Below are 19,324 nucleotides of genomic sequence, written 5' to 3'. Positions count from 1 at the left end.
CATCTCCACTTACACCTAAACGGAGTATCACCTTTCAAATGTGTACCAATTGGAGGGAGTTAGCCAAATTGCAAAGTTGTCCAAGTAGTGTAACATGTGGGTAGAAATGTTGCCAGAAGGCCGGGGGCGGAAAAGAGAGAATGGTGTCTCTCCTTATTCTCCAACAATCCCACTTTTCATAAATGATAAAAGTAGTTCACTTAATAGTGCAGCAATAACAAAAATCAAGTTTTTTTAAGCCTCATAATGCACCAGCAGGTCAGAGCAGGGGGCACGTTTTCTCATCTCTGTGTTGAGGACATTGCAAGATCCAATCCACCCAGAGACTAAGTTAAAACTGTGGGCCCAGCCTTTGTACTCTAAGAGCCACCAGCAGAGGGGACGGGAAATCAATTACCCTCCATGGAGGCCATCAGGAGACACGCTGTTTAGGGAACATTGTAAGACCTGCTGGTTGGTTGCGGGGAGGCAGCATAGCAAGTGGCCAACATCTCTCCTCTTTCTGCACACATGTACTAAGGACATTTCCATATTCCACATCTTTTCCTTGAACCTTTGTGATTTGAGGGGCTGAATGTGACATATTGATTGTGAGAACAAAGAAGGCAGGAAATTCTAGGAAGGGTGATCGTGGGGATTTTATTGAGACTTATTTCAGAAAAGGTTTGGAAGGATAGCGGAAGCTCTGTTATCATCACCAGTAAATCAGCATGTCCTTTGTACTTTAACATTTGGCATCTGGTGACCTCAGCTCGAGGCACTGGAATGAGTGGAAAAGTCTAGAAGTCGAGTGTCTGGAATAAAGGAGTTGGTAATCAGCCCCATTTTCTCCAGCACTCAACAGATTCTCAATTATTTTGTTCATCTTTAGCCTTTTTACATTAAGAGGAATAGAGAGAAGCAGAAGCATAATCAGATACAATATGGCAAGAGATGAAAAACCATAAACCATTATTTATGTATTGCCATGGGACACAACTGGAAAACTGTCAAGGACTAGACTGTCTGGAGAAGGCTGCAGGTAGTTTTAGATGAAAGAGATAGCAGTGTGGAGTTGTGCAAGAGAATCCTGCAGGAGGCAGGATTAAATTGAGCCTGAAATGATGGTCAGATGTAGATAGAAGAGAAAAAAAAGGGGGCATTTCACAAGAATGGGGAGAGTGGAAAGGAAGTGACAAGGTGGTGGTTAGCAGAGTTTGGGTGGGAAAGGTGAGGAAGAAACTCCCAGTCAAGGGAGAGGATTGTTTTGGGAGCCAGTCCCTGGAGAGACACAGCTTCCAAGAATCTACTATATCAAGTGACATTAGTCATTTAAAGAGGTTCCTCTGCTTAAATCAATGAAGAAATCATGAGCACATGTAACCACATATGGGGTAGTTGTTTACACCTGAAAGCCAAGACCCCAAATATGGCTCCCATCTGGTATGTAAAAAGCATAACATGCTGGGTCAGAATATGCCGACAGATACATTGAGGACCACGTAGGGGCTGTATAGGCCAAAAGACCCCACCATGGGTCCCCTGCCAAACCACCACTCTCTGAGCTCTACAAGTGGTTTGACTTTGCTGTTGCTAGGGCAAAAGATGAATGAAAGGGCAGAGAGTCCCCACACAGCTACACATTCAGCTCGGTCCCTGTTGACGAAGAGAAACGTAGCAGCGGAGAGGGCCCTGAGAGCACATGGCAATGGCTTCCTTTTGAGACGATGTATGTGGTGTTTGGTGTGGTCAGCAAGAAGTTGGGTTCTGGAGTCAAACAGACTTTGTTTGTTTCTTGGTTCTACTACTTCAGCTGGCAAGTTATTTAGCCTCATGGAGCCCCAGTTTCCCCCTCTATGAGATGGGAATAATAACAATAGCTACCTCTCAGGGTTTTGAGGATTAATATAGCACAACATATGTAAACCATTGGGTTTGCATATGTTATGCTATTTACATAGTCCCTGATGTGCAAGTTTTCAATAATTTCTAGCTGCTGTTATTGTTATCATTGTTTTTGTTAGGAGTATCTGCTTGTCTCAAGTTTACCATTATCAAAATAAAGAAGACCACCCAGGAAGCAGTTTATCCTGTGGTGAGGTTGCAAAGGTCAGCACAAATCCAGAGCCAGAAAAACTGGTTTGTCCTGAGTGGTTCATCCTGGGAAAGCAGAGACAGACCTTCCCCAGAACAGGAGGAGTGTCACAGGAAAGGCTGTACATTACTCCTTCTCCTTCCTGGTTCAAGCTAGACTCATGTGGAGAGGGACAAAGGTCAGCTTATCTGGCTACCTCTTGAACAACCAAGTCTATCAGCTTTGTGCTGTGCCCCTGGGCCTCTGCTCCAATCTCCTCCAGTGTGAGGCTTTCTGGGGCTGTGGGCTGGCTATTGTCCCTGTAGACACATCGGGTGGTGTGATGACAAGGACCTACTTTGGGAAGCCCTGACATCATCCCCCAGCTATGCTCCTGGGGCTTGCTCCGGGCACTGGCCTCTTGGGGATCTTGGCCTGGTGACTCTGAGCTTTCCCTCTCTCTCTTGGAAGTGATTAGATGAATGAGTCAGTTGTACTTTCCTCTGCACAAACATTTAAAATTCCAAGATTAGAGTGAGATAATTGGAGTCCTAGTTACCTTTTTGCTAGGCTACACCAAAGGCTGGAAACCATGAAATGGAATGTGAAAATGGACCTTGATTGCTTATCTGCTTGCAAGCTTGAGCAGTGCACTGCATGAGAGCTATTTTAATTCATGAACAGACCATCTCCTAACATTCTCCTTGGAGAGACTGAAGCCAAATCCATTTCTTAAGGGAGAAGGTGATTATGTAAAGGTAGATAAAGTTTAAATGTGTTTCTTGCCTAAAGATATTTCATTACACTGAAGATACCGTCATCTGTGGAAGATGGATTGTATTGTCCAACAAAGACAGTGGTTTCTTGAAGGGGGTAAGATACCTTTATTATGGAAATGGGTGTCAGTGAATGTTTGGAGGAACAAAGATTCTCTTTCTTCAGATTTCTGGCAAAAATTTGCCTTAAATCTCTAGATATATCCTGATCCTAGGACTATGTAACCTGCATAAGCATTTGATGAGTATCAGCTCTTGGGGCTAATTCTCTAGGGACAAAGAAGACTTTTAAGTGCGTAAAGATACTTTAGCACTGTCTCTCATTTGCTCTCTACAGGTCCCTACTCTTTCGCAGGTCCCTCTCAGGTTTCTAGGAACCTCTGTCCAACTGTAGACCCTACTTGGGTGTGCCCTGCTCACCCTCAGTGATGCCTGTGGTCACATCAGTGGGCAGCAAAGGCCAACAACAGGCAATCGCCTTCTCTCAGCACTAGCTAACTTTCCTTTCTGCCACTCCTACCCCACCAAAGCTGCCACTTCCCGATTCTCTTTTCCCATCCCTTTCCCAGAACTTTCCTTAGAAAAGTATTTTTCATGTATCCTTCAGTGTGTTTCTTTCTCCCAAAGATCACTGGCACTTTGAAATTATTTCTCATTATAGAAGGATAGATTTTGTCCATGAGAAAGTTATACCAAAGCAAACCTTTTCTTTTTATGCCAAAGCAAACGACCCTATCATCTGGCTTAGGACTATAAGTACTGTTTATTTGCCTTAAAAGTGAGTGATAAAAGAGTATTAAGACTTCCAGAGTCTCTGAAAAATCACTGGATTCTTAGTAAATATGATATTTTTTGTTTTGTTTTGTTATGAAGCCTGAGCCTAGGGGAATATAGGTGAGCAAAGACTAGTGTAGGATCTTTTAGAAATGTACATGACAGTTGTGAAAGGTCCTTCTGGACCAGCCCTGGTGGGCCGGAAATATTGCTTTTTGTGTAAAAAGGTGTGCTGATAAAAAGAACTCATTTATCTTTGATAATAAGGCTGTATATTCTGAACCATAAGTTTGATTTTTTAAAAGTAGCTGAAAAGCTTGGGCATTCAGGTGGGAAGCCTGGCTCCATCCAAGCTTAAAATCCTTTAGGAGAGAGGTGCTTGTTTATGAACAGAACACCAGGACCCTTCCACTGTTTGAAGAATTGGGAAAGCCAGCTGGGGTTCTGCTTTACTCCAGCAGAAGCCAAGCCTCTGGACAATGAAACAGCTTTCTTGGTAGCTAAGGGATGCTCCTGTCCAATAGAAAAATACTCAGATGACCAGAGAGAATTAATGAGTTTATAGAAAGCGCCCGGGGACATTCGAAACTGAGTGATCACTAAGTAACAATGACCCATGCATAAGCTGAACAAAGCCATGCTGAACTCCAGTATATAAATTTTGTTCTTGTAAATCATCACTCCAATCTAATATATTTGTTGTATTCAGCATCCTGGCCTCAGAGGGTGGCTTCTCGTAGTTTTTATGAAGGAGAAATAGGGAGTCAGGTGCATGCTCTGAGAGGTAGCACCACGGAGGCCCAAGCCACCTCCTGTGGAAGTCAAATCAGGAAGCTCCTGATTCCTCCACATTGTATCCTTCTAGTCACACAAGCCTATGTTTCCTTCAGCTGAAATCTACCAAAATCAGAGGATTAACTTGTAGGCTGAAAGTAGGTTTGATAGCTGGAACCCTAAAGGAGAGGAAAGTTTTGGGGAAAAGACTTGCTGTAGCCATTCATCTGAGTGCAAGAGGGGTGATATCCAGAAATGAGAAAATCTCAGAGTGGGAACTGGTTTTCTGTCAAAAACATCCTTCCCTGTGTTGGGAAAAGCTTTAAATTATTTTATTTTAAGGTTGGAGAATAGTTGATCTTTAATAAAACCAGGAGGGAGCAAGACAATGTCCGAGTATTCTGCTCAGAGCTTGGCAGAAACATAGAAACACAGCTGCAGAGAGAGCTAGAAAATGTAAACACATATGGGAAGGCACGTGGATAGAGGGGGGAAAATACACAGATGCCAAGAGAATGATACACAGTAAACCACAACCCTGAGTCACCACTTCACCAAGGGGAGATGATCTGATCACAAGAAGTGACAGAAAGATGGGCTGGATTATCATCACCATAAAAAGAGCTACCCAGAGTGCTGTCTCTACAGGTGGTCTCTTAGCAACTCCCTCTGTCTTTATGACATTTCATATGATGTCATTATCTTGCTCATAAAAACTCATGCACATTGAAAGATTACTGCTAAAGAGGCTGATGCATGGGTTGATGACAGGTGCTCAGTTCTCTATTACTGTGTCCACTTCTGGACTTTTCTTGAATTAGGTCAATATATATCCTCCACCTTTTTCTGTAGCCATTCCTTCTCTTTATTCTTCACAGAATCCCTGCTTCTATCTTAAATATTATTGCATGAGAACCTCATTTTAGCCTTCTTCTCTTTTTATACATCCTCCTTTCCCTACAACCATCCTCTCACGGTCACTCTTGATTCTTTGTACCCTGTACTACTTCTATCTTAAAATACATTTATTATCTTTTATTACGATACATGATTGTTTATTGTTTCTGTTTATTGTCTGTCTCCTCCACTAGAATATAAGCTCTCTTGGAATAGATTTTTATGTTTTGTTCACTGAGATATCCCAAGCACTTAGAATAGTATCTGACACAGAGAAAATACTCCATAAATGTTAAATGAAGAATAAATGGATGAAAGGTAATTTTATCAATTCCATCAGTTTACATTGTCAAACTCCCTAAAGTCTCCCAAGTCTATAGCTCTAGACCAATTCTTTCCTCTGGATCCTAGTTCGATAGAACTCATTGCTTACTCAATCCCTGACTTTGGAATTTCTGTAGGCCTTTCACATCCAAGAGTTGAAACAAGAATCTCTCCCAAATCTACTCTTCCACTCACAGTCCCTATCTTGATAAATGGCCGCCATTTACCCAGTTGCCCAAGAGAGAAACTTAGGTGTCATTTTTCACTCTTCCCTTTGCCCAAATTGATATATTCTACTGATCATTTAATCATGCACAATCGATCACCTCTCAGATCCTCTTTTCTCCACACCCACAGCCATGACTCTTGTTCAGGCTCTCACCAACTCTCATCAAACAAGCCCAACAGCCTCCTAACAGACCTCTTCAACTCTATGTTTCTTCTATTGAGTTCACTTCACACTGCAGCTAGAGGGATCGTTCTAAATGCAAAATCCCACTTTTTTCACACACAAAACGTACCTCTGGCTAACACTAGATACCCTAATAAGGAGGAACATAACTTAAAATATCAATGCTAATACTACTAATAAAAGGCAGCAGAAAGCCAATGGAAGGGTAAATGGCGGCCATTTATCAAGATAGGGACTGTGAGTGGAAGAGCAGATTTGGGAGAGATTCTTGTTTCAACTCTTGGATGTGAAAGGCCTACAGAAATTCCAAAGTCAGGGATTGAGTAAGCAGTGAGTTCTATTGAACTAGGATCCAGAGGAAAGAATTGGTCTAGAGCTATAGACTTGGGAGACTTTAGGGAGTTTGACAATGTAAACTGATGGAATTGATAAAATTACCTTTCATCCATTTATTCTTCATTTAACATTTATGGAGTATTTTCTCTGTGTCAGATACTATTCTAAGTGCTTGGGATATCTCAGTGAACAAAACATAAAAATCTATTCCAAGAGAGCTTATATTCTAGTGGAGGAGACATTTTTAGAAAAATGTAAACTACAAATTACCTTAAGGATAAAATTTGAATACACAAATAACTATGGACAAAACTGAGGAAAAACTATCAAAGAACTACTCTAAAGAAAAGTATTAAGCCCCTAAAATTCTGTTAGGCAGTATTTTCAAACAAATGATCACTGCGATCATATTTAAATATTTTCTAAACATAGAAAAACATGGGAAGGTAATTATAACATATTTTGTGAAGCATGTATAGCCTTGACATTTAAACCTCAGAAATACAAAAGAGCAACAACATAGACCAATATTATTTATGAATATTGTAGCAGAGAGGGCTAGCTATTTATCAAAATTTATGTTCTCCCTTCCATAGTATAGCAAGATTGCGGGAAAATCACTGGTCAGCCAGGAAATAACTTTTCTAGCCATGTGTACTATATTCCCAATGGAATGTGAATGGAAGTGATGTGTTCAGTTCCAGGCCTTTTAAATATATATGTAGGCCTTTTCACTCTTTCTTTCTCTTTCACTTCAGAGGATAATGGGGCTCTAGGACACAGGTTGGCAAATTATGGTCTGTGAACCTGTTGTCTGTTTTTGTAAATAAAATTTTATTAGAACACAGCTATACTCATGTTTTTACTTATTGACTATGGCTTCTTTTGTGCTATGACAGCTGAGTAGTTGTGACAGACAACTTAGATAGCTTAGCTTCCTTAGTATCTAATCTTTTAAGAAATTGTTTGCCACTCCCGATCTAGGGGATGGTGAGCAGTAAGACTGAAGGAATCTGTTGTACTTGAAAGATTTGCCATTGAGAAAAACCCTCTCCATGGTGGGAGAGAGTGAAGAAGAGGGTAAATCATAAGATACACTTCTACGTTAAGCTGTTGAAATTTTGTGGTATATTTAGAAGCTACCATTATTCCAATTAATCAACAGAGATGCACAATCTCAAATAAAATATTAACAATTTTTAGAAAAAAATCTATGTAAGATTTTTTTCATAAATGCAAGGTGAAAGACAGCAATGCCACATTACTAGGTCAAAAAAAATTCATGTGGTTATCTTTTCATGCATGTGGAAAGCATTTTAAAAACAGCATTCATCTTACAAACTACTCTTAGTGGAACAGGATAGAAAAATATTTCATTATGATATCTACTTATATAGCAAAAGCTAATGTCATATGTAGAAGTAAATGACTCGAGAAATCCCTATTTATGATAAAAAGAAAACAAAAATAAATCTTATCATTAACATAACATAGCATCAGACATGATAATATAACAATATAATACTGCTTTTGAAGCACTGGCAGTGTAACAATAATAATTTCCTACTATGTACTATATTAATTATTAAATTATGTAATAAAATATTTATTACATAATATAAAATAATAAAACTATATGTGCTTTATATAATTCACTAGCATAATTTTGCATATGATATACATCTATATGATATTGGTGAATATTTTATATACAATAAAATATATTTACTTGATTTGTATAATATAGCATATTATACTTTATAATTTACATAATTTGTACAAAATTCATATAATTTACAATATAAACTATAATTTATAAATAAAACATGAAAAATATATAATTTATATGTTACAAATATTCTACCTATAATTTAAAAAATTATATTAATTATATACTATATTAATAAAATTATAATGTTTCTTTTCAAGTATCAGCCAATGCATCAAGGCAGAAAAAAATGAAGCAGGAGGCAAATTTTTGTTATTTGCAGACAACATGATTATGGGCCTCGACTATCTAAGGTAAACTGAGAAACAAACTATTAAGAAAATCTTCAAAGTTACAAAATAAATGTGCAGAATTAATAGGTTTCTCATATGTCAGTAATAATCGATTTTACTTAAAAAGCATGTTAGTAAGGAAAATAAAAGGTGAATAAGTGGAGAGAGAGAGATATTGTATTTTTGCCTCAGAAATAATATATTTTAAACATGTGAATTCACCATAAATTAATCTATAAATTCACTGCAATCTCAAACAAAATTCTACAAGATTGAAATTTCCATGTGACAAACTGATTTTAAATTTCACCCAGCATATACTTGTGAGAGTAGCCATGAAATATTAGAAAGATCAGACCAATGTAAAGAAACTTGCAAAGACACATACTAAAACAAATTGTAAAATATATCAATAAAATTATGGAAAATAAAATTAGACCTATCTCTTAAACCACACACTTAAATAATTTCAAATGCATTAAGTATTAAAATATAAAAATGAAGTATATAAATGTTAGAAGACGGTATAGGTGAATAACTATATTCTTGAGCTAAGAAATATTTTCAGTAAATACCAAATTCAGAAACCATAAAGAAAAAGATTAATAGATTTAAATATATAGAAATTAAAAACTGCTATATGTAAAATACACTCCACACACAAAAAAAGATCAAGGACAAACTGGTAAAAGGATATGCAATACCAGTAACAGAGAGAAAATTAACATTTTTTTCTATGTAAATAGCTTTTGCAGAGCAGAAAGGGAAGAAAATGCCCAGTAGAAAAAACAAGAGCAGCCACAAATTGCCAGTGATACAAAATCACGTGGAAAAATATAATCTCACCATAAACCAAAGAATGCAAATCAAAATGAGATCTTTTGTCTGTCATAGAAAAATCAATAACAATTTTACATGCATGGAATAGAATGTTCAAAGAAATGAGGAAAGATGCCTGATGGAGATCTTTTCTGATGCCCGATGGAGATCTTTTCTGTCCTCAATCTTATTAGTGTAAAGATGGAGATAGTGTACAGTTGATTAGGCTAGTCCAAATTCAAAGGCAAAGGATAATTAGTGTGGTGGGGAGAGTGAAGAAGAGGGTAAATCGTAATGGCATATTTAGTGGGCACTGACAGGTTAGCATATTGTCTGTACTAGAATTGATATTTTCATATTTACAGGTTCCAAACATAAAATTCCTGTGGCCTTTGAATGGCTGAGAGCAAAATTTTAGAATGTGGATACTACACTTAATGATAAGTTTAATAATGAACTTAGTACTTGATAAAACTGTTTGACATACTTTTTGACAATGTGTTGAAACATTTAAATGTATACTGCTCACTAAATATATAATCCTTAGAGCTCTTTGTGAGCATAATTGGAAGAAAATAAGTTTGCCTATGGGGATGTTAAGCTCCCCTTTCTTCCTTCTGCCATAGTTTTCCCAGATACCATCCCACCACCTCTATGAATTCAGTATGCTCAGGTTATTTGGGTCCATTTGTCTCAACTGTTCAAGAGTTGATTTTTTATAGTTTATGATAGAATTTATGTTTGTGTCTCTTCATTAAGTATTCGTACTTTAACTTGTTAGCACGCATGAACATTGTCAAAGAGTTTTCACATGCTCGTAATATCTGAACTTCACTCTAAGAACCTGTGAGTTGGGCGGGTATCTCAGAGAGGTAAAGTCACTTGGGAAAGACTCACACACAGCAGACAAACTGGGCTTAGAGTTCAAATCTTCTCATTCAGGTCCAGTGCTCTATCTGCTCTACCAGTCCATTTTCTTCTAAAGGAGGAAGGCTAAAGATGGCCATGACTCCTCTAAGTGATGGAACCTCGTAGAGGTGATGTTTTGAGGATTACATCAAGTCAGGTTCTCAACCTGCTTGACTAGAACAAAACTGATCTATGTTTACCTGACTTTGGAGGGTGAGTGAGTAGGAATTTCTTCCTTACTCCCAGGACCTCTGGTTATGGGGAACATTCTGGGAAAGTGACCAATGGCATGACTCTTGTCCAGGGAGAGGCCCTCATACCCAGGGCCCCAACATGTTAGATCTCAGAGCACAGAGAGAAGAATGCCATTTGTTTTACTACCTTTTATGGCCTCTTTCACAGCAGAATCAACAGGGATTATGTTCTTCTCCACCAGTTCCAGTGGCCCTGGCCGGAGAGCAATTTTTTCATTGAGATCATCTGCAAGCCGGGCTCTTTTCAGCTTCATCTGAGCAGTTGGAATGGACCTCTCTGCAGTGGAGGCTAAGGGGTTGAAATTAAAAGGATCGGTTTTAGAATTTGATGTTATTATTATTTTTTTTTGCTTTTGTAACCAAAACATTGTGTTACATTGTGTTCTACCATTCTAATAATTTTTCAATGCAATGATCATAATTTCACATGGATTAGCAGCAAAGACTAGTCACTTCCAAATAAAGAAAATAGAGAGTTAGGCACACAGGAAATTTAGAGAAACTTGCTCTGCGAGGGTTTTTGAAAAAATGTGCAATTTGGTGATTCTGTAAGCAAGCAGTCCATGGGCCTGCATTGCTTACTGACCCTAAGCTACAGCATTTGGACACACACTCTATCGGTATGTTCCCTGGTACAGGCTGAGCCTGCAGTAAATGTGATCTATTATTATAATTAAGGTTTTTATACTTGTTGATATGATACTGACTGATTCAAATGTCCAGGTCAGTTGTAAAAGAAAAAAAATTACTTTGAAACAGTTACTTAATTAAACAGAAAGATGTAAAAAATTGAATTTACCAACAGGCAGTTTCTCATCATTTGGTGGGTCAGAAGGTCACTAACAGAGTCCTAAATAAATCCTATGTTCTTCTTTCAGTCAGGCCCTGACTTATTTCTGTGGGAGAATTTAGAAAAGAGTCTAGTAAACCAGGTCTTGCTATAATGCAGCTCTGTAAGTTAAGATTCCTTAAGGGTTTACAGCTTGACTCTCAACTTTGGATATTTAGAAGGTGAGATATTTACAGATCAGCCTTTCAACTCCATTTTTCTGCTATTGATCAACCTACTAACCCAAGCCTTGTGTCTGATCTAGAAATCTCCATGCAGTAGAGCATGGAGTCTAAATGTGGTAGCAGGTCAGACTTATCTACAAGCTGCTTTTGCAAAGCATTTCATGTGAGATGGTAAAATCATCAGCACTCCAAACCAAAGAATGGGGGTGCATAAGCCTAAATCCTGTCTTAACCACCCGTGGGGTCATTGCAAGGGCTTCTTGCTGGATACCCTGCCTTAGGGATCTTTCTGATCCAGTCTGCACAGCAATATAAGATTAAGCTTCAGAAACACTCCTTTCTCCCCCCCCACCGCGAAAGATGCTCCTGTCTGTCCAAGTCTCTTGATCTGGCTTGGTAAGCTTGCCCATAAACTGAATCTACCCCAACTCATGACCCGAGATTCTCCATCCCCAAACTACCACTTCGGCAAACCTAGTCTTCTCCTTTCTGTTCCTCATGTCTTACTGAGTTCATCTTTGTACCTTTGTTACTTATTCTCCCCACTCTGGAGTGCTTCCTACATTCTCTCCACCACCAACTCCTTCCTCATCTTCAGGTCTCAGCATAAAGCCTCTTAACTCCTCCTGTTCTTACCGATCCCTTTTTCTACAACTGCCTTTAGCAGTTACAAGCATTGGCTCTTAATCTCATATTGCTGCTCTCAAAATTGGGGATCAGTGGTCATTTTGGATTCAGCAGATCCTTGGTGCTCCAGGGTGCTAATTTTCCAATTTCTGTTGGGGGGAATAGGGGATTCCATGGAAATCGATAGAGACACACAACTGAACCAGAGGTCACTGTGGTTCATAGCCTGATATTTTAATTCCAGACCATAATGTTTTAACAAATAACATGTCTTATTTTTTTTTGATTATAGTATTGTTACTTATTCATTGTCATAAATGTGGAAAATGCTAAAAGGAAAAAAAAAAGTATACAAAAGAAAATGAAAGCACTGGGAAACTCCCCACTTAGAATCAACTGTTTTTAATAGGTGGATGTCCTTCTTAATTTTTTGTCATTTTTTATATGGATTATTAGGGCTGTATTTTTTCATTATAGAATCTGACTGTAAATAGTTTATGTGTATGTTTTTTCTTCCTTGAATTTTATTGTAAATACAGTTTTTTTTTTCCACCAAATATCATCTTGTAAGCCTTTCTTCATTAAATCAGTATTCTTTTAAAGCCTTATTTGTAGTGGCTGCGAGGTATTTATATGGCTGATTATAATTTATTCCTCCTATCCCCTATTTTTGGACATTTCATTCTTTGCAATGTTTTATAATCTAAAGTAATTCCATAATAAAAAATTTACATAAATCTTTGTATGTCAGGTTATTTTCTTTCAATAAAATACAGGCATACCTTGTTTTGTTGCACTTTGCTTTACTGTGCTTCACAGATGTAGCGTTTATTTTACAAACTGAAGGCAAGACCTTCTACCACCAAAAAGATTACAACTCGCTTTTTATTACAATACTTGCTTTATTGTGGTGGTCTGGAACCAAACCCAAAATATCTCCCAGGTATGCCTGTACTAGGAATTTATTACTGGGCTAAAGAAGGGAGACATTTTAAAGAAATTTGATATACATTGGACATTCCTTTGTGCTCAGAGAGAGTTAGAAAGTGGCGCAGCTAAGATTGGAACCCAAGTCCGATGCCTTCTCAGCCATTATATGGCTTCCCAATTTGATTGTCTATATGGCCTAAAGTGACTAAATGACTGCTCAAAAGTACCACTTTCTAATGGCAGGTAACCCATTCTAGGAGGACCTAGCAACTGTACAGAGACAAGTAACTCTGGCAAAATAGCCCACCATCTGGTGGTGTCTTGGCGTATGACTTTGTGCACTCTTACCCTGGAGTATGTGCATATTAACCGAGTCAGTACCGTCCGACCTGTTTCTGACCTTGCGCTTCAGGCTGTCTTCAGTCTGTAGGCCCAAACACAGAATAACTCCTGTTATCAACCACATACAGTTGAATCACATAGTTTTAATTGTAAAAGAAATCCGATTTCTTTCAAAGGGGAAGAGTATTCTGTTTATGACAAATGAAACATGCAAATGTCCTTGGCTTATGCTTTGATGCAGGAACATTTACAAAAGCCTCTCTATTAATTTTAGGTGGAAAAATAAGATAAAAAGGTAAAAAGCTTGGATCCACATCAGGGCTACAAATTTAAAGGCCAGGCAGGTACTTGTTGATAAAATATTAATAAAACTGTGATGATACTAAGCTGCTTGTATTATAGTCAATCCTATTCCATTGCCTCTTAAAACTGCCACAAAATTAACTAGGATTAGAGATGAAATGTAACCTGAATCCATCTACCATAACATGGCAACATATGCCCTCCTCCCATTATTCACCTGATTTATTTCTTAGAACATGCGGAAATGTAAAGCCTGCAAATTCAGACCCATTGTGGGTTGGAAGGACGCTTAGAAACAGATTATTTACTGAGTTTCATCATCTTCTTGGTAATGCAGCTATCTGTGGGGATGATATAGGCTGTGGTAAGACCTCAGCTAGACCTCAGGGCCCTGATTTCTAGTTTTGGATTTTTATCTCACTATTGGATTTCCTATTTGGCCCCTGTGAGGGGTGTGGGGACAACTCCAGTTCTGAAAACAGACAGTTGTTCTCTCAGGCTCTCATGAGCACATTTCAAGAGTTACCAAGCTCTGCTCCTTTCTCTTTCCACAGACTAGTTGCAAGGCTAGAACTCTTAGACAAAGAAATCTCAGAGAAAAGACACCTCCTTCACATATTTTCTCATTTACAGCTCTGATGCTTGCTAAATAGTATTTATATTATTGATAAGTTCAGATGGCAGAGATTTGCTACAAAGGTGTAGAATGTATGCCAATTTTCTCCCCAAATGTGCCCCCTAACCCAACCCAGAAACAGAAAGAGAAATACACTCAATGCCTTCGACTTAAGTAACTGCAGAATAAGCTCTGTATCCACAGGCCCAACCGGACCACTAGTTTGCATTTTTTAAAAATCTGATTGTTGCTAAGAAAGGACTATAATGAAAGATGAGATACTTCGCACACCAACTTCGCCTCCCTTTTAAAATCATTTTTGACTTCTACTTCATCCTTGCAGTGACCTCTCCAGCATCAGAAGGATTGGGGGCATTTTTTTTTTAAGCTAAAAAATAACAATTTCAAAGCTAATGTAGTTGATCCCATTTCCACAGTTTTCAGTTCCTAGGCATAAGATTCCATATGGTGTGGGGGTAGGGAACCAGCAAATTGGTTGTGTTTGTTGTAGAAATTCTACCTGCTTTAGTCAAAGCTTAGCACGCAGATACCCACACCCTGGAGTCTCAGCTCAGAAAGAGGGCAGTTTGGAAAACATTACCTTGTCACTATCCAAATGTTTTCTTTGCTCATGGAATACAGTTGCAGTTTTCAGTGCTGAAACAGAAAGACAAAGACGTGAGCAGAATGGGCTGAGGGGCCCCGAGCAGCATTGCAGGATTTGCTGGTGAGCTTGCTGAGCTGTGCACAATACCGATGTGGTCGCCTTTATTAGGCCACAAGCAATTAAAGAGCAAAGGCCTGGAAGACACCAGTTTCCCTGAAGCCACAAGATACAGAGGAAGGTGGAATTCAGGACCGTACAGAAGGAACAGCAGAGGCAGATGCGACAGGAAGAGAAATGGCGGCGACAGGGCATTCCGAGTTCTTGAGGAAATACAGGGAGTTGTGGAAAACTGGGGACAGAAGTAATGCTCTAGTTTGAAGAGGGGGGTAGACTGGGGAAACACCCTCTTTGACTGTGCTCTGCCCTTGCTGGGTGGAGGCTGTGGTCTGTAGGAAAGGGGTCCCATATTGTAGGAAGGGACTTGTGCCTTGGATGTGGTACATGGCTGGTTGGTAGAAACATGCAACTAAGGATGTTGAGTGAGAAGCACAGAATCAGACTTTGAGGGCTGGAAGGGACCTTGGAGATAGTGAAATACAACTCCGACCTTGAACAGAATAGAGAAACTGGGGCCCATAGAAATTGACTGACTTGCCCAGGTCACACAGTTAGGGTTAGGAGCCTAGATCCTCTGACAACCTAACTTCTTTCAAGGTGTGATGTTCAACATATGAACAACCAGTAGACACAGACACTGATCAGTCATAGTGCACAGCAGCTATAAACAACCTGGACCGAATGTCAGCTTCCACTGTTTCCACTGTTCACTATTCTCCCTCCGCACTATCTCATTAGCTCCTCTTTATGATGATTTAGTAAACTCTTTTGATTTAGCACAGAGGTAGGCCTTCATTCAACAAAATTCTACTTTTTAAAAAAATTAGTTTTTCTGATCCCCTTTACAATCTCAATCAGGAGTCACAATCACTTTTCATTATAAGTGATGAAGTTGATCAGAAGTTACATAATTCCATTGAATATTATATTTTTCTGAATTGTGAGTTTGGACAAATTGATAAATCACATGATCCAAAGTTCTGCTATCACTCTAACAGATGTCCACTCTTAAGCTACAGGCAATGAAATATCTTTCCAACCTTTGGCTAGCATAAAAAACTGGGTTTCTGGCCAGACTGGCACTTGGGGCAGTGTGTGTGTGTGTGTGTGTGTGTGTGTGTGTGTGTGCGCGTGCGCCCACATGTGTGCACACCTCTCATTCAATCCTTAAGATCATGTTAAATTTGAGCAGTTTTCAAAAGGGCATGCTGGACATCAAGCAAATTCCATAATCCTGGCGGCTGTTCAACCATGTCATCCTCTATTGAGGACACTGCTTGGGAAGGTATTAAGCATGCCCTCTGTAAATCTCCCTGCCCAACTCCGACATTAATAATGTTGACCAAAGGGACATGCAGAATAGTTTGGGCTGGCTGCCGTGTGCCCAGTATACTGGACAAGCATCCTTGTCCTTTGTGCAGAGATTAAGAGGCTTCCTTTCTTATTAAAAAAAAAAAAATTGAATATGTTGTTTGAATATCACATTTCCTATTGATCTAACACCAGTTTCTCTTGACCGTTTTTACTCTTAAAATGGATTTCTTTGCAAAACCTGCCATTTCAAATAGCCCTTCCCTGTCATCCCCCTTTTGCCCCCACTCGGGTGCTCTGAGAAATCACCTGAAGAAATGTGAAGTTCTACTGCATTGTTTGTGCATTTCTTCTGATTTGGGTCTGGTCACCAACCTTAGTAAGGAGGCTTGCCTTTTCCTGCATTTGATCATATATTGCTGGACTTCTCAAAGCAACTCCCATTTCTCCAGGCTACCAGATGCTACAAGTCTGCTTGAAGTCCAGTGGGCCCTGGTGAATCTGTACCATCTGAGCTGATAGGTGTTCAGCTGTGTCCTACACTCTGGTGTTCATCTAATTAGGTATTATGCATTCGTGTGGCTTAACCATTTACATAATACAGAAAAGGAATTGATCGTAGTGGTTAAAGAGTAACACATCACTTCCCTAAGAAGCAACCCCTTAAGGGAACAGTATGAATGTATCTTGAAATATTTCTTAGTTTTCAAACTCAATTGGTCTTAATTAGGCTTAAGACTTAGGAGGAATTTATCTGGTTCTGTTGTCCCTGAGGCTCTTCAAACTCTTTTTAGCGGAGCTTATTAATTGTTCTAAGAAACATTGCATTTCCTGTATGTTAGCTTGTAGAGCTATAATTCATCACTTCTTGGTGTTAACAACTCCCCTGTGAAATGATTCATACAGTCCAGTTCCCTGATGCCAAGAGCACGAAGTTCTTCTGGAACCTTCTAACACAGGGTGGGAGAAGCTATGCCCGTTTAGCAAGGACTTGGGAAGAGAGCCAAAGAGGTCCACACACTATTTTACCATATGCTCTTCTCCTCAAGGCTTAAGGGGGATGTTCTATAGGGCACTGGTTTGAGGTGACATTGTGGAAAACTAGCCTGCCATGGTCCTGCAACTGAAATTCACCTTTTCTGTGACTCTAGAGAATGTGGGTTTTGGCCACCTCTCCTAGGGGCCAGTAAAAACCATAATGCACTAGCCCCCAAAGTTGACGTTTGGAAATTACACAAAAGATCTCTTTTGTTGTTAGGCCTTGGGAGACTGAATGGCAAAATTTTGTATTTAAGGGACATTGACATTTAAGATTGAAAAGGAATTTGAATATTAAATTTTAAAAATAAGTCAGTGTGATTTCATATTAAAATACGATTGTAAATTCAGTCAGTCACATATCTAACTCACTCTCCTTGGAGGAAGATTAATTGCTTCTCACAAGGGAATTCATGTTCTCACCTCAGAGATTAGCTATGGGCTATTCCTATTTCTGTCCCTGCAGCTCTAATTTGGGTCAAATGTGTGTATAAACATTTGCTTACTTAGAGCTCAAAAAAAGATCTCAAGATAAGAACAGGCTTCCTGCAGTTCCCTGCTCAGCACTCTAACCTCCTGTTTCCAACAGGAGCCCAAAAAGGGAGAACATAGGTCATGGGGCACTGAGGAATCACTTAAGCACAGGACTTTCTAGCACAGGGTGGGGGCTGGTGTTGGTGGCAATTCTGATAGCAGAGGCAGGGCTGTGCCTGAGGTAGGGCTTATCTTCTCTCTGGGGTCGCTCACTCTCAAGCTTGGAGGGAGAGAACACAGCTCCTCTTATATTACTGATAAGAACCAAGAGGCACAGTCAAAGAGACAGTGCCCTGGGGCAGCAGCTGGAGCAATAGTTCTCAAAGTCTGGCTCTTCTCCTTCTCCTTCTCTTTCTTTCTTCTCCTTCTCCTTCTCCTTTCTTCTTCATTTTCTATGCCTACAGCATTTAGTCTTCCTAGGTGGTCTCCCATCCAAGTACTAACCAGGCCTGACCCTGCTTAGCTTCCGAGTTCAGACATTGGGCTTTTTCAGGGTGGCATGGCCGTAGACCATGGACTGTGGCTCCACTGGGGTGTGAACTCAGGACCTTCTGCGTGTAAAGCAGATGTGTTAACTGCTACACTATGGAACCACGTCCGAGTAATAATTGCTACAGTGATTTTCAGTATTTCAAAAACACTGAAGAAAAAACAAAAAGGTTATTTGCTCAGAGAAAGGCTGCTTAGGTGAATGGAACTGTCGCTTTTCACTGTTGCTGCCTAGAATCGCAACAACTTGGGTTAGTAATGGTTGTCCTCATGAAAAAGCACTGGCTGGTAAATTTCTAAGCCATTAATTAGTCAAAGAAACATATTGGTTAATAATTTATGTATGTAGGGCTCTTTAGGAGGAAGACAAAACTATTTCAAACATAAGATCTATGGCAGTGATGGGTATAATTTAACAAGTCTTGGATGACTGAAATTTTGAGAACCATTCATTTGGGTTCTGTCCTTGCTTTGCCATCTATTTTTTGCCATCTATTATAACCTTGAACAAATCTGATAGTTTTCCTGTGTTCTTAGTTTTCCACTTATAATATGGCTTTAGTAACGCTTGTCCTTTCTTTGCCTCGCTTTTAAAGATAAATTGGATCATGAGTGTTTTTCTTCCAAGCAAATGGGATGCATGCCATGCACAAGTGATAACACTTTGGAATTTATATTCTCTCTTTAGGTAGGCAATAAATTGCCTATTCAGTATCCAAATGATAGTCTTAGGGGTCTGAAGAGAGTACATTTTCCCAGTGTAGCTTTGTAATACTGAACACCTGGCTTGTGCACTTGAAGAAGTTGATGCAACATACATGAATACTTTGGAATTTCTCAGAAGAAGGGTACAAAGACAAATTCGAAGTATGCTTGTGGTTACTGGTTTACTAGTTTCTAAGGAAAAGGAAACCAGAAAATTGAATGAGAAGGGGAAAAAAAAGAAATTTAGGATTATTGACACAAATGGGTTTGCCCTGAAAATCCAGGGTGCCTTTTCCTATCTCTGAATTTGAGATGTTAGAAAGAAGGGAAGAGACAGACAGATTAAAACCCTCGTGACGTGT

The 19,324-nt window shown here is 39.2% G+C and overlaps 1 protein-coding gene across 1 annotated transcript in view; it reads right to left on the bottom strand.

Moving 5' to 3' along the window:
• The window catches only part of MYOCD (myocardin), an 85,096-nt gene that overhangs the window by 27,950 nt on the left and 37,822 nt on the right, over positions 1 to 19,324 (bottom strand). Inside the window, exons 3-5 of the mRNA XM_039847381.1 lie at positions 14,763 to 14,818; positions 13,249 to 13,324; positions 10,457 to 10,618 (exon numbers count right to left, since the gene is read on the bottom strand). Coding sequence (XP_039703315.1) covers positions 10,457 to 10,618; positions 13,249 to 13,324; positions 14,763 to 14,818 — 294 coding nt within the window. The remainder of the gene's footprint in view (positions 1 to 10,456; positions 10,619 to 13,248; positions 13,325 to 14,762; positions 14,819 to 19,324) is intronic.

Source organism: Pteropus medius, unplaced genomic scaffold (genome assembly GCF_902729225.1).
Source record: "Pteropus medius unplaced genomic scaffold, Ma_sr-lr_union100, whole genome shotgun sequence".
NCBI classification, from domain to species: domain Eukaryota; kingdom Metazoa; phylum Chordata; class Mammalia; order Chiroptera; family Pteropodidae; genus Pteropus; species Pteropus medius.
The sequence above is the reverse complement of the archived record's forward strand: the minus strand, read 5'-3'. Positions and strand labels throughout refer to the sequence as shown.